Source organism: Agelaius tricolor, unplaced genomic scaffold, assembly GCF_023055355.1.
Source record: "Agelaius tricolor isolate 1412-34295 unplaced genomic scaffold, bAgeTri1.0.p SCAF_16, whole genome shotgun sequence".
In the NCBI taxonomy this organism is placed as follows: Eukaryota; Metazoa; Chordata; class Aves; order Passeriformes; family Icteridae; genus Agelaius; species Agelaius tricolor.
The window spans coordinates 11,795,059-11,817,110 of NW_027269276.1; the positions used below are offsets into that span (position 1 = coordinate 11,795,059).

Below are 22,052 nucleotides of genomic sequence, written 5' to 3' on the forward strand. Positions count from 1 at the left end.
GGGCTTGAAGCTAGGTGGCCTTTAGAAAAGTAGTTAATTCTGGCTTTGTCATGTTCTACTGAAATTAAATTATGAGAGATCTTACAGTCATGTAAGAAATAGATACAATCCCAATCTAAGAAAGGTACAAGACCAAAAGGTAATCCTCCAGTCTCTTGAAGAAAAATCAGAACTTCTTTTTCTCAACTTTAAGCTTTTTCTATTCTTCTTATATTGTGTGCCACTGCACAACTGCTCTTAAGGGCAGGAAAAGCAGCCTTGGGCTGGGGCTATTTCCAAGTAAGAAGCTGTGGAAGCAGCCATGGTGTGGCAGTTCTGTGTTCCCCTTGGAATGCCCTTGGCAGCTGCAGTGTGCCTGGAGCTCTGGGCTTTGTGGTTCTTGGAACCCTAACCCTAGGTAGAGCAGTAAAAGCAGCCAGTTCCTGCTGAGCTTTGAATTTTTACTTCTGGTTTTAGGAAGTTAATGAAACTTTCTCTTTTGTTTCCCTGTTAACATACTGCTGAAAACTTCTTATTCTAGGGTGATACTGATGATCTGAGTGATAGGAAACTGCATCAGTTTCAGTCGGGATCCATCAGATCTTTAGTGACAAAACTTTTGTGAAGTTTATGGACTCCTTGGGGAAAAAATCTAGGCTATTTAACAAGTTCCTAATACCCTAACTTCAGGGCAAGAGTGATTGCAGGTTGCACTCTGTGTCCCTGAGCTGCAGATGGAGTGCACTTGCATACCTGAATACTGGCACCTCTTCTGAGAACAGGGAAGGCTTGGTAAGGTGCCTCTTATTCATCTTAACAAACTGCAAAACTAGGGCAGATAGCTCTTGCAGGCCTCACTTAGGAGGGTGAATTAGATGGATAGGGTAAAGACATTATTTACCCTGAAATTGCCACCTAATACTTTGTGAAACTAGACAAACCATTCTTCCCTAAGAACAGGCTAGAACCAAGCTGACTTCATTATGAACACACACATGAGTATTTTTGATATTTTATTAAATTAAAACCACACAAAATTTAACTGCACACAAGAACACACATCTGATATTCCAATGTCATATCTCACAAAAACCTCTTGTGTAACTCATCCCTTTTATGAGTAGAAATCCAATATGCAAAAAGGCTTTAATTTATCAACACAAGCTGAATTCCCCTTTCTAGGAATACATCATAACCACACACAGACACATACAAGGTTTACAGGCAAGTTCTGCAGCCCTGAAGTAGACAAAACTTTCACAGTAAACTTGCCTATGTTTGCAGAATAAGTAAATTCCTGTTACTTCCATCATTTGTCATTTACAAGCAAACTTATTTAATATTTTTAAATACTTAAAACAAATTTCACTTTAACAAGTATTTACAAAATCTTTACTAAAGATCAACATCCTGCATAAAGGTGACCTCAGGGATATATAGTTGCTACCATGCTACAGTTTGCACAGAAGGGGTAAAAAGGCCATTGCTAGTTTTGGAAGGCTTAAACCTTTTATTGATATAACATAAGGACATTAACCTATGGAAGGCAGAAGAGGTCATAATTTCAGTGCAATTACCCATTCATGACTTCTTTTAAGTACATCAAGAGGATGAGTCCAAAAGACTTGGGTTTTGAATTACTGACTGCTTAGTTCTGTAAGAACTGATTTCATGGAAAGTTTTCAGGCCATCACATCTGTCTTCTACTGGTGGTACGAAGAAGTTGCATAGGGACCTTCCTCATTCTCCTCATCTCTAAAAAGAAAATGATCATCAGGTCAGGAGCATACCATTCTCAACAGTAAAACTGCAATGAAAATGCAGGTGACCAGTTTTCCTAGTGGGTTAAAATAGGCCATGCCAGCCTTGCCTAAGAGGAATATTTGCAGTATAATACTGTAATTTACACATCTCTGGAGTTCCTGAGCTGTCGAGAACATAATGCTGAAAGCAAGGAAAGCTGTGTAAGTTGAACATCACAATATATTTTAAAAAGTATTCTTGATCAAATCAATAAGAAAAAGGTGGAGGGCATGATGGAGCTCCTGCAGTGTTGCTTTTCATTTCTTCTTTTAAAAAAAGAAAGGTTAGTTAGAGGTTTGTTTCAACATTTTGAATGGCAGGAGGGACTGAGAGACCAAATGAAACAACAGGAGCAGTCAATCATAGCTGTGGGTGGATCTGTGTCCTGATGCTGCAAGCTGTTCCTGATGTATACTTCCCTCACATCAATCCCCACTGACACTGATCACTTGGATTTTCTTAGGAAAAAGCAATTGCTCCCAGTTGCTATTGTTAGTGCAATAACTGGATAAAGCAAAGTACTGCTGCTTTTAAAACATGCTCAAGAAAATCAGTCTGCCTGCTGTTCACCTGACAGTGCTGCCTTTAAAAAAAAGGGGTTATGTAAACCTAGTGCAGTGCAGCATCAAGGATGCCAAGTTCCCCAAAGGTCATTGCTCTGTACTACTGAGGCTTCATGGTTTTGTTCCTGAGAGTCCAGCCTTAAAGCTGCTGCCAAGTTCAGTGTTTTGGTAAGAACAGAAGGACTTTACAGCTGCTACACTGTGAAAGGGTTGCTTTTAATGCTGTGTGTACCTCCATACAAAGGTACACTTATTCAAAGAGTCTAATAATGGTATAAGGTAAAAAGTAAATATTTCAATATCAAAACCATGAAGGCTTTTCCCAAATAAACATGATTATTTAGCTACAATTTAAATTTCATATAACCACCCCAAAACAGAACCCTACAAACTAACCAAACAGCAGAGTAACTTGTCTTCCCACCAAAATTATCATCTTAAGCCAAAGGCATAATATGTCCTTTGCCTTGAAATAATCTTGCCAAAACCAGAAACCTCCAAAAAGAAGTTTGGGATGAAACTGGTTGTTACTGCAGGGATGTGTGGTTACAGTAGTGCTGAGAACAGATTTTTAGCCTTCCTTACAAATGTACATCTATTTACATTAGTGATGCTACCAAGCAAGTACCAAGGATGCAAATATCTGTATACATTTAAATAGTATCCTTCATTGTATCCAGTTCTGTGTCCAAAACTGCCATGGAATACTATAATGTTAATAATGTATCATTTGCAGAAGCTTTCCATGATACACAGCATGACAGTAAAGTAAGAAAGCTCTGGTCTGTGACCCACAAGCACCACCATGGCAGTGTATGTTTAATGACCAAACAATTTACTTCACTTTTAAGATGCTTAAAATAGCCAAGTGCTAAGTCATAGCAACGTTCTCCTTCAGGGGATGGGAAAGGAACAGCACAGCATTACAACACTGTAGTGCTGTCTCTTCCCGTTCGCTGCTGCCGCTTTGCCCAGTGGGTTACAGGAACTGAAAGAAGTCTCCTGCAAGCAATGGTGTGCATCAGGCCACAAACAACCACTTCTGTAACAGCAAGGACACCTGACTGTAAGTACACTCAAATGCTTGGATGCTCCTAGAATGCACAATTAAACAAGGAGGCAATCTGAGTTGTTAGTTTTGGGATGTCTGAAAGGATTCTCTACAGACAGCCTCCTTTGTTGAGGCAGCTCTTTTCTCAGCTGATAGCCAAAGAGGGTGAAAAAATATTGGGCAAATTATCTCAGTTGTGAGTTTTGAAGGCTTCAAGACCATAGTCTTTCCTAGGTTCAGGTCAAGGCAAGTGAGCAGATGACAGTACAAGGTCCTGTTCCTGTGCTGACACCAGTTATATTGAATCACCATCACTGGTTAGAGAGGCTCTGTTCAGTTACAAGGTTTTCAAAATTAGACACTCCAAGGTGAATGCAGAAAAATGTGACCTGTTCCAGAAGCACAGTATATGGTATAAGTCTATCTTAAGGACTCTATAAACAGCTTGCATTATATACCTGGTGTTCAACTTGCTCATATTCAACTATCAGACACAAAAAGCACCACTAAAGTAATTTTCAGTTTCAGTGTAAGAGCACTTTGGGCCAGGTGAAGCACCACTGTGTTTTCTCAAACTATCACAGCTGCTTTATAATGAGTATTCTTCCCTAATATACAAATACATGAATTAATAACATATGCTACAGAGAACTGTATTAATCCTTTTGCATTTCTTCTGGCCTACTATAAAAACACTGCTCTAAACAAAAAGGCTTTATTGCCTTGAGCTGCATCTTGGCTGAATATGCATGATTAATAAATGACTCATTAACTCACGATTTCTGCTCAATGAAACTCTAGTAAAGGTACTATGACATGTAGATCTAGTCATGTGCTTATATAAACTCTAATAGTGAAAGGCAGCTGGCACAAACTGAGTGGATCACATTTTATAACCTTTTATGCTCATCTGCTTGCACAGCTATTATAGTTTAATATCTAGTCTAAATCTGCAACTATGTGCTCCCCAGATTTTCTACCTAAGCTTTATTCCTTTAAGAGCACTTAAGGGAGTGACTCCAAGAGTTCTAATTAAACAATATAATTCACTCTAAGCTGCCTTTGTAGCACAGGGCAGTTTCTGACTATGAAACTTCTCTGTGTGGTTTAATCCAAATCAGTGCACGTGTGCATGTGCGTTCTTGGCAACTTAAAGGAGGCTAAAGTAAACAGCAATTCAGTAGATGTGGTTCTCACCATCTGTCAAATCAGGCTCATGCTATGGTGAGAAGTTATGGCTCTTTAAGTTCATGAGCTGATAGTCTGCTTCTGCTTGCAGTTTTGTGAGCTCCAATGTCCCTTTGGGTGGTAGGGGATGAACTCCAGGTGCTCCTTTGGCACTCTCAAGCAGGCATGGAAGCATTCGGCAGTGTTGGCACATCAGGCTCTACACAGGCCTTGACAAGGCAACCTGAATACAGGCCAGAGCAGCTGGAAACTGCTTAATTTCATAAATGGTTTTCACTCTAAGAATAGAAAACTTGCATATTCATGAGGCTGGTTTATTAACATGGCTGTCCAATTTCCAAAGGCTTCCTGCTCCAAGCAAGGGACACGAAAGGGCTGGGCAGAAAAAACAGGCACCTCCTGGGCAGCTGCGGGAGCACAGAAAGGAATGTTGCCACCTTCCAGTCTGGACCCACGTAATACCAGTGATGGTACACAGCTGAAAAGTATCTCCAAGGTTTTTGGCAATGGTCTCTCTCTACTCCTGTTCTCTGAAGAGTAAACACTGACTTTGGTCCGTCTGTCTGTCCTTTCCAACTGTGTTGCAGAGGACAAGGTAAGGATGGCTTTTGTGAGCCATAAATGAAAGCCAGGGGCGGTGATGTAGAAGGGAATATTATGAAGACTATCAGATGCACAGGGAGCTATTTCTCTTCAGAAGCTTTGGGCAACATCCTGCTCAGCAGACTGCCTGCAGCTCTGTACTTCATGCTTCCTGTAACATCCTGACCAATAAAAATCTGCTACATGCATTTAACAGAATTATCTGTTCAATCTGAACAGGAAGTGGGAAAATAACTCATCCTCCTGTATACATTATTTCTTGGGAGGTGACTTGGTACCAGGTCTACATTTCCCAATTTGTAACTGAAGCAGCATAGGAAATGGGTATTAGTGGCAGCAGTGCCACTTTTTGCGCAGTGTCACTTTGACTGTATTGGCTCTGCTCATGGTACAGCAATGTCTAAGTGAATTTTCTTCTTCAAATTAGCATGTTATTTTCTTGGAGGGATGTTAAAATGATTGCCTTCCTCTGGCAGGGACTGTGGTTTCCTGTTATGCAGTTTAACTGCTGGGTCAACACCTACTCTGAGCTGTGGTAGGTACATACATCTTATAATCTGAAAGTCAGCAGCAGCATATTTTGATAGGTGCTCTATGGTGCTTCAAATATAACAAAGGAAGTGGAGGAGTTTGCACAGAGAAGGTTGTGAGTTCCAACAGCTATTTTTCCCTTTCATGCAACCAATGCAAAAGAAAGTAACTGACAAGTGTGATAAGATGTGAAAGCCTTCCAGCCTTCCCTGAGACTCTAAACAAGTGTCCTGGCAATGGAGGGTTGTATGTGGGGATATTTCTCCAAAGGAGGCTTGTCCAATAGCTAAATACAATATACTGTTCTCCTTCAAACTTTTGTCTGCTGAACAAAGTTTTAACATTGCTGAAATAATTTCTTAGTTTAAAGAAATTATGCGATTCTGTACTCAATAAATTTGGTCCTGAAAGGTTACCCTCTGCTTGCCCTCAAATCAGAACATGTGAAGTGAACCAAGATGGTGGATGAACAAATTTGTAAAAGCAAAGCATCTATCTGCAGGCATAACTTCTCTCCAGCTCTCTGGTAAGAGAAGCAGTACCAGTCCCCTGCAGTCATACCTTTTATTGTGAGAAGGCCCACCTCAGCATCCCCCACTGAGGGGATTTCTGCAGGGAATACAGGCAGCCAGCCACCCCAAGAGACTGATTGATTGTGAACAAGCTGAGGAAGCTTGTCCCAAGGACATGGAAAACAAACACCACTGAAATCCACTCTTGTTCTGAGTCTTTGTGCTCTCCATAGCATACCTACATATGTGAGGGGATATGTGCCACTACTGTGGCACAGAGGTCACAAAGTACTGCTTTTTCTATGAGTAAATATGTGGGAGCTCCTGGCTGTGGAAATACTGAAGAAAAGATGAAGTCTGCATAGGTGGATCCCAAAGTGGGGTGAACTGCATAGGGAAAGGAGATAGGAAAGCTTAATTGAAACTGTCATGGAGAATATTTACACAATGAGGCAATTTGGGACAAAAGAAAAATAGAATCATGCCTTGCTGTACATAATCAGCTTCCTCATAGGCCTTTGCTTAGCACTCTACCAAAAACTATGTTTTTGCTTAAATAGCTGCCTACTTACACAGCAAGACATCTTGGAGAATCCTGGCCTTTTGGCTTTTATGAAATAGTATTTGCATTCTCCAAATAATCTGTTGTGAGGCAGCCTTTCTAACTGCCATAGCAAGGCAGCTGCTAATGCTGTGCTCTGAATGTGCCTGGTGCATGAGAACAGCAGGCACTTGCTATTGACAAATAAAAGCCACAGATGCTGAGACCCTGCAAAGAGGGGTCAGCTTAGACTGCAATGCCTTCAGGGGGAGATTACAATGTTTAACACCAAAAGTGGCATTTACCTGACATTGTCATCTTTTAGTTTTCTGGCTGCTTGTTTGGATAACTTAATCTGCAAGTCCAATCTCTGTAGGAAATCTTTGGCAGATAATTCTTCTGGTGCAGTGGGCTGATTGTCAGGCTCTGGAGGACTGGGAGAAGAGCTACTTTCTTCCTGAGCTGCCACCAGTCCTTCATCACAGGAAGGGGAGCTGTCAACAGTTTCATTCTCAGGAGATTCCAGTGAATTGAGTCCATTGAACAGTAATGGTTTCTCTGATATAACCGGAATATTCAGGGTTTTCCTCAGAAATATACAGTCATTAGTGAAAAGTTTATTTGCCCTCTTTATTTGTTCCATCTGAAAAAAATAGAAAAAAATATAAGCTATTAGGTTTTGGCAAAGTATAAAGCATTAACTTTCTGAAGTAGTATACAACCTTTAGTTAAAATAAATCTGTACTTTCTTTGCAGCAGCAATTATTTCAGGAGAGCATTTGTTTGCATTCAAAGTGATTTCAGAGTGCATGTTCTGTTTCAGCCTTGCTAACACCCTAGCTTTATGTGCACTTGACTCCACAATACTGCTTCTTTCAAAGTCTTGTGCTACCTGAAGATGCTGCCCTTAAATAGCCTTGCAGTCCCTATGCAGGCTGACAGGAACAGCCTACCAAAGAACAAAAATTCTGTCACAAATGTACTTTTGATTTGGATTTAGATTAGAACAAGGCTCAGAACTGCCAGCAGCTCCTGTAGGTGAACTCTCTGGTAAAAATTATGCAGACTCCAAACAAGGGGAATAAAGTTACCACAAGGGTTCAACCTGTTGATGCAGATGACTAAATGCTGAAATGCTTATATTTAATAATCCCATTTAAAAACTGAATAGCTAATACCCAGTGTCACAAGCAAGAGAAGATCACTTCTCTTCCAGCTCCTAAAGCTTGGAAACCATTTTTAGTAAGGCTCAAAGAGTATAATGGTGCAAGTTCTCTCCCAGGCTGAGCAACATCTGAAGAGTATAAAGGAAGCTTTACCTGACTCAGTAACAGTTTGGCCTTAGTAAAACTTCTAATGGTTCTAGTGTAAATGTCAATTGTTAAAATCTCTATAAGTTGTCTGTCTTGATGGGTATAAAAACAGTTTAAAATACTAGCAGGAGCTTTTCTGGAAAAATACAATAGAGAAGCTGAAAACTGAGAGCCTACTGCAGGGGAGTTGGAAGGTGATGCTTCAATAGCTGATAAATAATGCACTGCACTGCTATTCTCTCTCCTTTTTCACTGTAACTCTACCTCTGGTTATTTCTTCCTAAAATACCAGCCAGTAGCATTTGGAAGTCTGTACCTCTGCACAGAGCAATAATGAAAAGGAAAGTACTTGGTTCTAAAAAGAACATCCCTCAGCCCTGAGCAGGTGACTTTGTATGTGCAATACAACTCCTACAACTCAGTGTGACTCTGTACATTCAGAGGTGTATGGAGAGCAGGATTTAACAAGAGTTTTCTTTTTTTAGTGCTAGAACAACTGAAGTAATGCCCACTAGCTACAAATCTATCATAATGAAAGTGCAAAAAGTTCAGCACATGCCTAATATTTTAACTGAAGCTGTAAACTGGTGCTGAACTAATTAATCAAAACTACTTCTACTGACAGTGAAATATAGTCCTCATCCTTCTCCCCTCAAAAGGGATGCAGCACTTGCACTGAGCCATAAATTGGCTGAACCATAAACATGAATTCAAGTGTTAATTTGCTCAAAAGGAAAATACACCCAATTCAAGTTCTAAATATGAATAGACAGTATCCAGGGGAGGGGGTGAAGGGCAGAGGATGAGGCCAAACAAAGCACACTGATCCCTCTCCCCCGGCCTGGTATTTTTATCTATCTTGAACTGTCTATGCCAAGTCATGCAAAGGCAGCCACTGGACAGGATGACTCTGGCTACAAATTAGCTCCCAGTGAGGAAAACCACAGGGGAAACTCCTAAAACCAGCAATACTGGAGGCAATGGCAGCCAAAGATAATTCTGGGGTTTCCATTACAACTCTCACTTCCAGCCAAGAATACATGATGGAGGAAGCAAACAGAAGGACTCTTTAAAGGAAATCTGTCTTTGTCATTGTGTGAACACACAACAGCCTGCATTTTGCTCAAAGCAAATGTGTTTGCATACCTTCCTACCCTGGGCTGAAACCCATGAAAGCATAAACACAATGGCTGATTCTGCTGAACTTGTCATTGCTCTGAGGGGCATTTCATGTCAGTTGAACCTCTCTCAACTGCAGTCTACAATGATGCAGCTCTGGCTTCTTAAGCAGAACACTTATTAAATCAAACAACCAATAAGATGTTGGGGAAAAATCCCAACATGTATATTTTACGTCATTAGCACAGCAAAAACTTATCAAACTCATATTATAAACAAAATATACGGTTAACAACTTGGAGGTGTTTGTACAGGTTTGATTCAAAACTTCACTTTAGCTGAAAGGGAGTTGTAAATAGCTTAGAAATGCCTTTTTTCTAGAAAACTACTATTTTAGTGATCAGTTTGTATTGTTGAAAGTGATAGAAGGTTTTAGTAGATCCTGCAGACCAAGAGAAGGAAAAGTCCACTCCAGCCAGAACCTAATAGTTTGGCACTACACTGTAGCTCATCTAGAAGGAGCCCAACTGGAAGGTGCTGTTTGCAGCTGATGTCAAAGTGGCACAGACTGTACCAGTGCCACCTCTTCAGCTGCCCAGCCCTGAACAATTTTCTGTGTTGGGACTACTGAAGCTGCACACTGGAATATGGGCCCCCCATAAGTGGGAATGAGGCAGGGTGGGTGATTTCTGCCTCATCTGGAATGGTAGTAAAGGGCCTGCTGGTAGACTTTATTGGACTCTGCATGTCCTAGGCTGGCCTAAGCCTTCCAACATTTATCTCAGAAATGAACTTTCTCCCTAGAAAATGAGCAGAAAAGCAGCAACACTTTCAAATCAGTGATATCTGTGCCTCATCTCTGGACTGGGTTGGGCAGATCACAATGGAAGAATGTTTAGCCCTGAAGCTACTGGAAGAAATTCCTTCTCTTGTCACCATCTGTGTGTCAAGCTCAAAATATCCTTTTTTCCAGTTTAAGTTTAATGACACTGATTATATTTTTTAGCCTGCAGTGAGTGTAGTGGTGCACAGCGGTGTGATCCAGGTTTATCGGGTGGCAGCAGGTGCGAGTCCTTTCCCCAGGCCCCCTGCCCACCCCAGCGCTGTCAGTTCCAGACCGGCCAGCCCCGGGCACCAGCGCTGCCTGCTGACCCCTCCGGGCAGGCCACACTCCTGATGTCAGCATTTTAAATACTCAAACTAAACTAACACCGTACCCACGCTGTCTCCTACCCACTGTGAGTATAGGAAATGCCCTGTGGGACACCTTTTTGCTGTCACCTCGCGGCTGTGGCCCAAGTGCTCCCGCTGTGGGGGCTACAGCCGCCAGGCTATGGAGGAGATGCTTGCCCACGGGAGCTGTGGCTGCCCCATCCCCGGAGGTGTTCAGGGCCAGGCGGGATGGGGCTCTGAGCAACCCGGTCTAGGGAAGGTGTCCCTGCCCGCGGCAGGGGTTTGGAACGGGATGAGCTTTAAGGTCTCTTCCAACCCAGGCCACTCTCCGGCTCTAAGCGCCGCTCCCGGCCCCGCCGGCGGTGCTCCCTTACCGTGACGCCGTACTTGAGGGCGATGCCCTGCAGCGTGTCCCCGGCGCTCAGCCGGTGCTCCACGTAGCGCTCGGCCAGCGGCGCGGCCACGCTCGCCGTGCTGCCGTACGAGCGGGCCTTGGTGCGGGCGAGCCGCTGCGACAGCTCGGCCTCCGACTCGGGCCCGCCCGCCTGCTCCTGCCGCAGGGCCTCGGCCATGCTGCCGCCCGCTCAGCGCCCGCGGCCCCGCGTCGCCGCCCCGGGCATCGCCCCGGCACCGGCCCCGCGCCGCCCCCGGCGCGCCGGACACGGGCCCGGCCCCGGCGGAAGCCCCGGCTCGGCCCGGCAGCCCCGCCCGGTGCGGAGAGGCCGCATGCGCGGGGAGCGCCCGCCCCGCACCGCCCGGGCCGGGCTGGGCCGGGCCGGGCAGAGCTGGAACTGGGTGCAGCGGAGTAGGGCCGGGGCACGGCCGGGCAGAGCCGAGCAGGGCCGGGGCACAGCCGGGCCGGGCAGAGCCGAGCAGGGCCGGGCCGCGCCGCAGCAGCTCCGCTGGGCCTGGGCACCGCCGGGCCGGGCAGAGCCGAGCCGGGGCAGGGCCGTGGGCAGCCCTGAGCGCTCGTCGCGGAACGCACGCTTGCCCTGTAACGCTGCCAGAGAGCCGGCACTGAGGGCCCCTGGCCGGGCAGACCCCAGCGCGTTTGCCGGCGGGAGGCTCAGTAGTGCGGTCCGTCAGAGAGTGTAAAAAGGAGTGACCTCGGCAATAAGTGCACAAATACGAAAGTCTAATTATGCCAGGCTTATTGAAACAGTAAGACGTGGGAAAATTCATTCGAGGAAAATAACTTGTGTCTTAGAATCATAGAATCCCTAATTTGGTGTGGGTTGGAAGGGACCTTGACGATCATCCAGTTCCAACCTCTCACTTTCCACTGGAGCACGTTGATCAAAGCCCCATCCAACCTGGCCTTGAATACCTCCAGGGATGGAGCATCCGCAGCTTACCTGGGAATCTGTTCCAGTGCCTCACTAGCATCACAGTAAAAAATGTTTTGCTAATATCTAATCTAAACCTACCTTCTTACAGTTTGAACCCATTCCCCATTGTCTGTTCACTTCAGACCCTTAACAGATAGTCTTGCTCCATCTTACTTCAGTAAGTTCCCTTCAGGTATTGGAGTACCATGTTACATTAAAATTAATTGTAATATGTTCTTAAGTGAGTACTTCTCACCAAGACACCTGGCAGTGGGCTGGGAAAGCTGATCCATTGTTGCTGAACTGGAGCTTTCCAATAAAACCTGTATGCCACAAATAAATGATGCACATGTGTGTATCCTGTACAGACATAGTACGTACCAAAATACCCAGAAGTGTCCAGAACAGCCTGCCCTAGGTGCCTGTGCTGGAGCAGGGCTGTTGGACAAGATGTCCCTCAAAGGTCACTTCCAGCCTCAACCAGGCTGGGATTTTGGGAAGTGTCTCTGTGTGTAACACCAGCGTGGTGTAATTTTTTTTTTTTTTCTGTGAAGTCCTAAAAAGATAGATCTCTATCTTAAACCTAAGCACAAAATCATGCATTCCTCAGCATTCCTCAGTCCAGTATGTATTCATACTAGTATTTGCAAGAAAAAAAAAAAAAAGCATCAACTGACATAATACCTGGTTGTAGTTTTCAGATTTTGTTCAGTGGTGGTCATGGAGTCTCTTTAAGGAATACAGTGCTAAAATCAAGACAGATCTCAGAAACATTGTTAATTTGGCCACGAGTTTCCAGATATAAGTTAGGAAAATACAAAAGTTGCCCTGCAAGACACACAAGTTGACACATCAGCACCTCACCATCACATGAAAAGCCAGTGTGACCATCCTGAGCAGAGGGACTGTAGGCAATGCACAGGCAGACCAGAGCAGTACAAGAGACTATAAACTGATGGCAAGAAAAGGCTCAGTTTAATTTTTCTGCAGTCTACAATATATTTGGGAAGTTGAAGAGTCCCCTAGGCATGCCAAATTGAGTTTATACCAGCTATAGAAAGTAAGCACCAGATTGTGACATCTCAGTGCTTTCAAGTCCTTGTGAAACAACTTGATCTGCAGAACTGCATCAGCACTTCAGCCATGACCCACCTAGCAAAGAGCTGAACTGCAGGTCAGCATTTATTAAAAATGTCTACTCTGTGTGCAGTGGGGAGCCATAGATCTGCTTCAGCCTCTTCAGGCTGATTAATGGAAGTTACAAACATCTGGATGCCTGCCTAGAGCTGGAATTACTCAGACCAGTTACTTCAGCTAAAATGGCTTTTAGTAAAGGGGAACTGCAATTTGAGAAAATGGAAATGCTGTTTAACATTAGTGATACAATCAGATGAACATGCAATATAAATTAGTTTGGAAATGTGCTTGACAGGTACACTAATATTAGACAGTATTATTCCCTCTAATGTTATCTTAAACTCTATTTGTATGAAAGTGTGTGCAATACACTTTAAATCAGCTGTCACGATTCTGACAACAGCAGAAGCATCCCTTGCAGTGGTATAAAGATACCACAGGTATTGTAATACTGAATGCTTTATTTTAGCAATAAACCTTTTCAAGGGTAGATGAGGGGTTTTTTTTCTGGACTTGCTGGGTTGTCCTTTCTTTGTGTCAGCAATCTGTGGAAATGTTTGTTTCTTATCTCAAAATCCATATTATAGCCAGAGGAACATTTGCATCTGGGGTGTTGCCAAGATACTTGATCTGATTAGCTGACTGCTTCTTTTTCTTCATGAAGTGAATACCCTCTAAACCAAAAAATTGAGTTAGAAATTTGAGCAAGATCTTCATTTAGGCATTGTTACCTGTATCTTCTAATCTGCATTCAAAGTTACAGAAGAAACTAGAAGTGTCTTGCTAGTGACACTTCATTTTAAAAATTGTGTCTGACCCCAGAAGAGTGGAGATCCTCTAGCAGGCAGAAAGAGGGAAGGGTTACCTGCCCCTCAAGATGTGACTATTCAGTGTCAGGATACGAAACCATCCTGATAAACCATCGTGTCCTGTCACATTAGAAAGAGTCCCTGCTGTCGCCTTGGGATTCTCAGCTCCCCAGTTCCCCCTCCTGAGTTTGAGTTTACTGATTGTGACCTTCTCTGTTCAGGGAGCCTCATGGCATTACTGACTCCACTTCCTTTCCCCTTGTTCTCTTCTGTCTTTGCTGTTTCCTTGTTACTGCATCTGTGATCCCTTTCCCCTCATCAGCTCCCAGTTTCAAGGAGCTCTACTTGTCCAAACCCATTTCCTGCTCACTGAAGTCACAAATCTGAGGATTGGACTTGACCCTCATCAGTCTAACATGGGACAGAGGAGCTCACTCCTCAGAGTCATTGTCCCAAGGGTGGCTGCAGACATTGCTACATCTGCTACTCATTTCACCTTTGGGGGATTATTGCTGCGACTACAGCAGCTACAAACACTACAAACACACTTTTAGAAGTGAAAGGTTTCATTTCATAAACTTCAGCCAAGATGAGCGGAGTGTCTTCTGACCTAAGGCTTACTTAGAGCTGAGTCTGAAAAAGATTAAGTCCCTTTCTGCATTTTTTTTACCCTGGGGACATGTTCAGACCTAGATAATATTAGTTTTGCATTCTTACATGAAATCTTTTTACAGAAATTGGTTAAAGCCAGAAAATATATATTTCAGTATTTACTTATGCAGTAGAAGTTAATGGTAGCTCTAGTGAATCATTATGTCTAGGAACTTACTGCCTCTTCTGTCATTCTTAATTTCTGAGGATGAGGGTTTTCTTTTTAGTAATGTTTCATGGTGAATCTTCTAAATAACAAACTATATTTAAGTCTGTGTTACTTCCAGTGAGCATTTGTAGAGGGATAGAATATAAGAAAATAAAGATAGTGTGGAAAGTAATCTCACCCCTAAGCAGTTGCAGCTGGGCCAATTATCAAAGATTAGGAGCAGGCCTGACTCTAACAGGCCACAGCTGTAAGCAATGAGAAGAAGATGCTATAAAAGAGTGGGGTGGCTGGGTGAGAGGGGAGCTGGAGTCAGTTGGTGGCTTTGGGAAGAAGAAAGAGTCAGTGCTCTGAGGAGCTGCCCATGAGAAACACCAAGAAGGTGTAGAGCTTTTGTGATAAGGAGACAGCAAGATGGAACTCCTGTGATAAGATGACAACAAGTATTGGATATCTAGCTGCCATTTTATCATTGAGAACCATTCATATCTGGATCTGTAAGTGCACAGTGATCATGATTTTTTTAAAGATATATGAATCAGCAGACTATAGTCAGCATCTTCTAAAACAGAGATCAGTATCAGCTCAGTCTAGTTATGGTGGCCATATAATTTAATGGCAAAGTAAGTAGAGAAGAGGGGAGAATGCCTTCTGGCTAATTAATCACTCTGTTAGTGGTCAGCTATTCATCACCTACTTTGCCAGTAAAGAAGCCCAAGCTTGCTTAGTAAAGGATAAATGGAAACTGAGCATTCCTAGCTTTGATGCTTATGATGATGCAAGCCAGGAACATTACCATTTTATAATAGTTGCACCGATGTAGGACAGAGAACAATGGAAAACCCTGTCCTTGTGGGCTATTTGTGTGGGCAGAGTCACACTAATTAGGACAGTACAGAGGAAAAGAAAGCTGCCCTCTGGTAATGAGTTGTGTATCAAGCTAAACCATCCACCTCTGCTCATGTTGAAACCTCTGACAAAAAAAAAAAAATATGTAACATAGGACAAAGATTAGAGACAAGTCCTGCCTTTAAGAATAATAGCCCTGGGTTCTTTAATTAATTGCAGCAAGGAGAGAGGGTCTTGCATGAATTTCAAAAGGAAAGTAGGATCATCTGATCTGGTGCACATTACTTAAGATGTGCACATCTTCCTCATCAAAATAAGCCCATTATGTAGCAGTAGCAGCTGGGAGCCATTATTAATATTTAATGCTCTTAGCAGGGGTTACTGTGGGTTTCTGTATTAAGGTTACAAGACAATGTTGCAATATGCTATGGGTTTGCATTCTTTGAGCTTTTTTGGCTTTGTATAAAGTTCTAGTGAAGTTTTATTAATTTCCCTTCCTTGCCATTTGCAGAGCCTGAATATTTTTCTAAGCTGGACTGTGGTGCAGGATGAATTATTCTTCATTGCCTCCAGCTTTGCTAGTCCATCACCTGCTGCTTAGCAATGTGAGTATTGCATGCCCCATTCTGGTAGGAGCAATCTTGCACTGGAAAGGATGAAACCAGTTTGGGTCCCATGGCAAGGGCTGGCTTCTGCTATCACAGGTATGTTCTGTTTCCTTCAGTGTCATTGCAGGGCACCTCCAAACTGGTAATAATTAGCATTGACTCCATGATTCTCAGAAGGCTGATCAATAATCTTTATTCTATTATATTACTAAGAAACCCATTACTTTTTATAGACAGTTATGATACACCTGGACCTAATTGGGCCTTCAATCTAAACACCATCACCAGTGGCCAATTAAGAAACCACCCTTTGGTAAACAAATCTCCATAACACATTCCACCTGTTCACAACAACAGGTGCAGCAAGTGAAGATGAGAATTGTTTCTCATTCTTTTCTCTGGTCTTCTCACAGACTTTTCCCCGGGACAATGCCTGGGAAAGTTGTTTCTCTCTGTGGCCAGAGGGCTGCTGCCACACTCCAGCCATGTGGTTTTTGGTGTGACCTCCTGGAAAATGATGATACCACTCAGCCTTTCTTTCTTAACTCCATCTTTTGACTGATATTTGCTTTTTACCTGTGCATGTTGACAGGACAGGCAGTTCTTGGAAATTTTGTAGTTGTTTTCACTGAAAATAGGTGAAAATAGAGCTGAGTATGTAGGATGGAGTCCCCATGTTCTGCACATCTCAGTCTAAGAGGACACCAGCCGTGTCCTTGGGACATGGGGCCAGCAGGCTGTACTCAGTACAGCATGAGGGACTTGGCAGGCAGGGAGCTTCTGCTGGCAGTGCTTTTGGGAGTGTGGGACAAGCTCTCCACTGGCTCTTCAGGGACACACTCTGGCCTTCAGGCTTTCTTTTTGCTCATATTTTGTTTTTACCCTTTTTATGGTTTATCAACTTTTCCCTTGAAGTCATAAAATCCCTGAAATCAAATTGTTTACAGCTTTTTCTGGTTAATAAGTTATCAGGCAGTGAAGCCAACAGTACAGAAGGGGAAAACATTTGGAGCATCATCATCATATATATCCTTTAACATCATAAACTACATAAATCACTGTTCTGCAATAAGAAGCAATTGTTAGGAAGGTGCCATGGGACAGTATCTGCTGTCCTTCAATGACTACTGGATTAAATGTACTCAATTTAAAGCTAAAATGTCAGGCTAGAGCCTTCTTTCCATTCATGCCTCGCTGACAATGTGCAGCCTGAGATTGTGTAGCAGATGGCTCAATGTTGACTAACTTCACAATGCCTCAGTGGCACATTTCCTTTTGCACTGGGTAGCACATTAGTGACAGGAGACATTGGCAATGCACCTTTTATCTCCTGAGCTGCCCCAGAGATTTGCTGGGGGAATTGCCTTATGTTACTAATCTGTTGCTGTCAGTGTAAACCCTGCTGCAGGATGATGGCAGCACATCATGCTCATTTTGGAAAGGGAGGAGGGCAAAAATAGTGCTGAAAACATGGAGTTAAGTGTATGCGAATAACAGTGAACCTTCTGAGCCATTCCATTATCATTGGATCCATGATGGGATATTTGATTTCAGTTTCTGGAGTGAAATGAATGTCAAATTGCCCATTAGCCATTGCAGAATGCTTCTGAATTCCAACGTGTTTTTAATTTAGCTTCTGTGTGTTTCTATTCACATGGCCTGAGCTGTCCATGCTAACTGCTGCTTCCCATAAGCCTCCTCTGTTCACATGCACCTACAACACAGGTACAGCTGGATATGCAGGATCCTCACCCTGATCCCACTCTGCCATCACTGCTGAGCCTGCTGGTGCCCAGTGAGCAACAGCATCTTCCTTTTTCCTGCTGAATTCAGATTCAGTGCAATTAACGCTACTTTAGCCTCTTTTGACTAAAAAACAACAAGCACACTAAATCGGGATGTAATGTGGATATTAATGGCAGCTTCACTGATGTGCTGTGAGTCACTTCTGAAATCACCTGCATTTATTGAGTGCAGAGGATGCCTCAGCTTACAGCACCCCAGGCCTGAAGGTGGTGGCCCTTGTGACACCTCTGAGAGCAGCCTGTCCTTGTGTGAAAGGAAGCTACTCTGGAATAAGAAGGCAAAACAATTACATGAGTGCATATGAAGCTGTGTAGCAAGTTTCTATTCCAAGAGCTCTCTTTGCCTTCCAGCCAAAGTTTGCCAGTGTTTATTTTCTTTATATTGGTATATTTTAATTTGACCTAATTGGCCTCTTAGCCCATGTTGTCATTCAGTGTCCAAAACTGGAGTATGTTTTTGGCCTGACTATTTTTAGCTGGTGTAAGTGGAGCACTAAACCAGCAGCATTCATGCCTGTTTTTTACAGGCTTCTGGCCCTAGAAGTGCCATGGCATTATTGGAAGTGAAAAGGTGATGATGGTCCAAGTGGGTCATTGTTTTGTATGCTGACTGTTACTGGGTGCTGCTCCTTAGCTTTTAAATCACTATTGTACAAGAACCTGTACCTTTCTCAGGTCTGGTCAAAAGAGAGTTGGCTGCTCTGAGTGAAAGCTTTTTCCCTTTCTTGTATGAAATGTTTCTGTTGGAGGAGGGTGGGAGACTCGGGTGTGGGTGCATCTGCTTTTCCTTTAGGTAGCTAAGCCATATGTAAACTAACGTGCCTGTACAGTCTCTGCTCAGGTTTATCTGGTATTGACCTTATATTCCTTCACTGCTTGCACTTCAATTCTCTGCTTATATTACCTCCCTGTTTAAATAGCTACAGAAAGCTTGGAGAGCAGCCCGCAAACAAAATCTTTGTGGTGAGCTAACACAGTCCGGCAGTTTGGTGTCCTTCCTTTTTGTTCCCATGTCTTTTTTATTTTACTGAAATGCTGCCCTCGAGTGGCGAGCAGCTGATTGATCCCAGCGGGAGATCGAGCTGTTCAGCCTGGCCGGTGCCCTGGTGCCTCTTTGGAGGGGGGTAAATGTTCCTGTGGCCCCAAGCAGCCGGGGCTGCAGAGCCAGCATCCAGCAGGAGCAGCTGCTCAGCCTGTTCTGTGCAGGAACTGGTTGGAAGTTTCCAAGCAATGCTATGGCACAGCAGCTGGAACACCATGACTCCAACAGCATCCTCAGCTTTTACAAGCAGATGGAAAACTCTAATTCTGAAGGAGGTATAATGTTTTGATATGTTTATCTGATCACAAGCCCTCTAAATTTAATTTTTATTATTATTTCTTGCAACCTGTTGTACTGTTTCTTTACATGAGTTCAAGGTTTTAACATAGAAACTGTTTGTAGAAGAGTATTTTTCTGTGACAGGGTAAAGATCTCTGGGCTTGTCCAAGCAGTACCTCCACTGTGCTCTCTGGGTCATGTAGCAAAGGGCCTATGTGAAGGTCCTGAATGAGCTCCAGAGCACCCCAACAGTATATTAAGTTGGAATACAACATCAGGAGTTAATAAAAGGACAAAGGTGGTTTGTGGTAAAGCAACTTGAGGCATTACTGCTTTGAGCTTTATTCTGTGTCTCTGTGCCAGAAGCTGCAGCCTTTGCAGCATAAGGACTCTGGCTCCTCAGCCAGTAAGTCATGGCTCAGTGTGCTGCTTTTACTCAGATGGTTGTTGTTCTGGGCCACTGAAAACTGTGTCAGCATGTGACTTGTTTTACCTGCAGGGTAAAAAGCAAAAGCAAAAAGGAGGAAGGGTTTTTATGTGAAAGGAGAGGTGTCTTTTGGGAAGACTTTGTTCTTAGCATTCCCAGGGTATTTGAGGAGCACTCCATGTTTCTGTGCTTCACTGGAGACCAATTGTCCACAGGGATATACAATCCTACCTGTATGTAATTAGCTCATCTGGCAAGTACCTAAGTGTGTCCTATTGGGAATATTCTCATGTTCTCATCTTTTCATAAGGACAGAAGAGAGTGCTTTTCCTAGCTACTGTAAACTTCAGTCATCCTGCACAATATGCAAATACCATCATTTCTTCCTGCATTAACACACTTAACTAGGGATAGGCTTGTTTGTTCAAGTATCACTATGGCTTGTGAACTCAGATAAAGAGAAGACAAAGTGAGATAATTTCAGATGCAGAGTCCCTTCTAGGGAGTCTTTCAGGACTGGTTATTTCGGTGCTTGCTGCAATGACCAACTAATTCTTGCTCACCACCCTCTGGGTGATTGTTCTTGGCAATAGTTCTACCAATGTGTGTATGAATATATGGCTTGTATGACTATATGAAGGCTTCTGAGAGGCTCTGTGTGAAATATCTCTGTCAAATACTCTCAGTTAAATAATTTCCTTGATGATTTGGCTCAGCTAAATGCTTCTTGTACTTAAAAGCTCTCTCAGAAGTTATTTACATCTCTATTTCTAGTTGCTGAGAGCTCTTTAATTAAGGTGCTGATGCTAGGCATAAAATGTGTTTTTTTCAAATGGTTTATTAGCACCTGATCTTTTTTTACCCAGCACTTCTGAAATTCCATGAAAACACAGTGAAGTATGGGAAGCCTTTCTGGGGCATTATTACCACAGGGAAGAATAAAGAAAGGAAATGCCCAGACTACTCCAATAGAAACCAGGTGTACATATTAGTTCATGCTCTGAATTTTCAAAGATGAGTTCCAGACTTGCAAGGTGATGTTACAGGCAGCTGATTCTGGAGTGGAAGTCAGTCACTTGGAGTGCTGAAGCAGTGGTTATGTCTGATATCAAACCAGGGATGGGTGAGATGCTGATGTCAGTGCCTAGGCTGTATGTGTGTAGAGGTCTGGACAGTGTTGGTTCCTGGTAGTTACTTTTCTCTGCAGTTGTAAAGGAAGGTATTAACAGGCCAGAGCTGCAGCAGGAGGAGGTAGACTCCCTTTCAGCTAGGCTGTACTGGTTACATTATATGTCACATTTGTTTCTAATAGACATTAGTACATTTTGATACATTTAATCCCTTCAGGTGAAGCCTGAATTGAATAGGGACCCATGGATTTATTTGCTTGCTGCTTACATCAAATCCTCTTTACTTCCCTTGAATTTCAAATTTTGTCTTGTGTCCTTAAAAACATAACAAAATAAATTTAAGCAAGGAAAATGGAGAATATCAGTAAAATAGTAATGTTTGCTCCCTGCAATTTAGTGCAGAAAAGCATTTTTTTTCTTTCTTTTTTTTGGCTGAAATACTCCATATACTTTTGGCTTTAGTTTCCAAGCTTAGTCCAACATCCATTTGTTAGTGTGCAGTGAATCTCTGTATGATACTAACTAGACATGGCAGCTCTTTTTTAAAATAGACCATTCCAATCTGTCGCTTTATTCTTTGGCACCAGGATTTTCACTTTCCTGAGATGAACTCCCCTGCTGGCCATCAGCCTGATGGAGTGGAAGGATTGCAGAACAAACTGCTGCCATCAGCTAATTCACCTGAACAGAGCTGTGTGTGAGACCTACCTTGTCCTGTGAGAGTCCTGTCAGTGGTGGCAGCTGAACAAATATTTTCAAGGTGGCAAGTGAGCCAATTACCTGAAAGAGCCCCAAGAGTTTATGCAAATACCTGTGCTGTTCTTAGTCACACAAATTTGCTGGAACTTGCCTCACATCTTCTTTCCTGTTAAGCAGTTCTTTCAAGGTGCTCTGAATCATTTCCTAACTCCATGCTTGTGAAGAGCCTGAAAAGGTCCCCTCAGTTTCTCAGGATCAATCTTCTGCTGCTTCCTGGTGAGAATCCCAAGGAGGTTTTTCATCAAGAAGCAATCAGGGAATTAATTAGCATTTAGTTTCAAGATTGACTTTGTTGTAAAGTCATATAAAACCCTGTAGCATATTTGTTTGTTGTACGGGGTACAGCTGCCAAGATGCATTTTTCCATCACAAAATGCAGTGTGATCACTAACATGGCACCACTAAGTGATGCCTTTGTTTATTACACATTGCTCAGTACCTTGCTTCTAGAGAAGCATGTCACATTAAAAAAGGGGGAAGAGGTGAAGGAGACAAAAAAAAAGGGGTAAAGGAATCCCATCAGAAGAGCAATATATCAAGAGCTGTGTCTTGACCTTGTATGTACAAAACCTGAAGCTCGCTCACCTGCACAGCTCCATAGCTGGGATCAGAAGCTCAAGGACTTCAGGCACGTGTCAGGAATAGAGTCAGAGCAGCCCTCTGGAGCCAAGGTCTCTCTAAAGCTG

The 22,052-nt window shown here is 43.1% G+C and overlaps 1 protein-coding gene across 1 annotated transcript; it reads right to left on the minus strand.

The window, feature by feature from the left end:
- Nucleotides 1–979: 979 nt before the first annotated feature.
- On the minus strand, nucleotides 980–11,102 carry LYSMD2 (LysM domain containing 2). Its single transcript, XM_071441538.1, has 3 exons — nucleotides 10,751–11,102; nucleotides 7,077–7,414; nucleotides 980–1,734 (listed from the first exon to the last, which is right to left on the minus strand). The coding sequence occupies exons 1-3, from the start codon at nucleotides 10,946–10,948 to the stop codon at nucleotides 1,683–1,685; spliced, it is 588 nt and encodes a 195-aa protein (XP_071297639.1). The 5' UTR covers nucleotides 10,949–11,102; the 3' UTR covers nucleotides 980–1,682.
- Nucleotides 11,103–22,052: the final 10,950 nt, after the last annotated feature.

Coding starts and splice junctions, on each gene's coding strand:
- LYSMD2 (XM_071441538.1), bottom strand. CDS start 10,948: ATGGCCGAGGCCCTGCGGCAGGAGCAGGCGGGCGGGCCCGAGTCGGAG. Junction 7,415..10,750: donor CCCTCAAGTACGGCGTCACG/GTAAGGGAGCAC, acceptor TATTTTTTTCAG/ATGGAACAAATAAAGAGGGC. Junction 1,735..7,076: donor CTAAAAGATGACAATGTCAG/GTAAATGCCACT, acceptor TTTTCTTTTTAG/AGATGAGGAGAATGAGGAAG.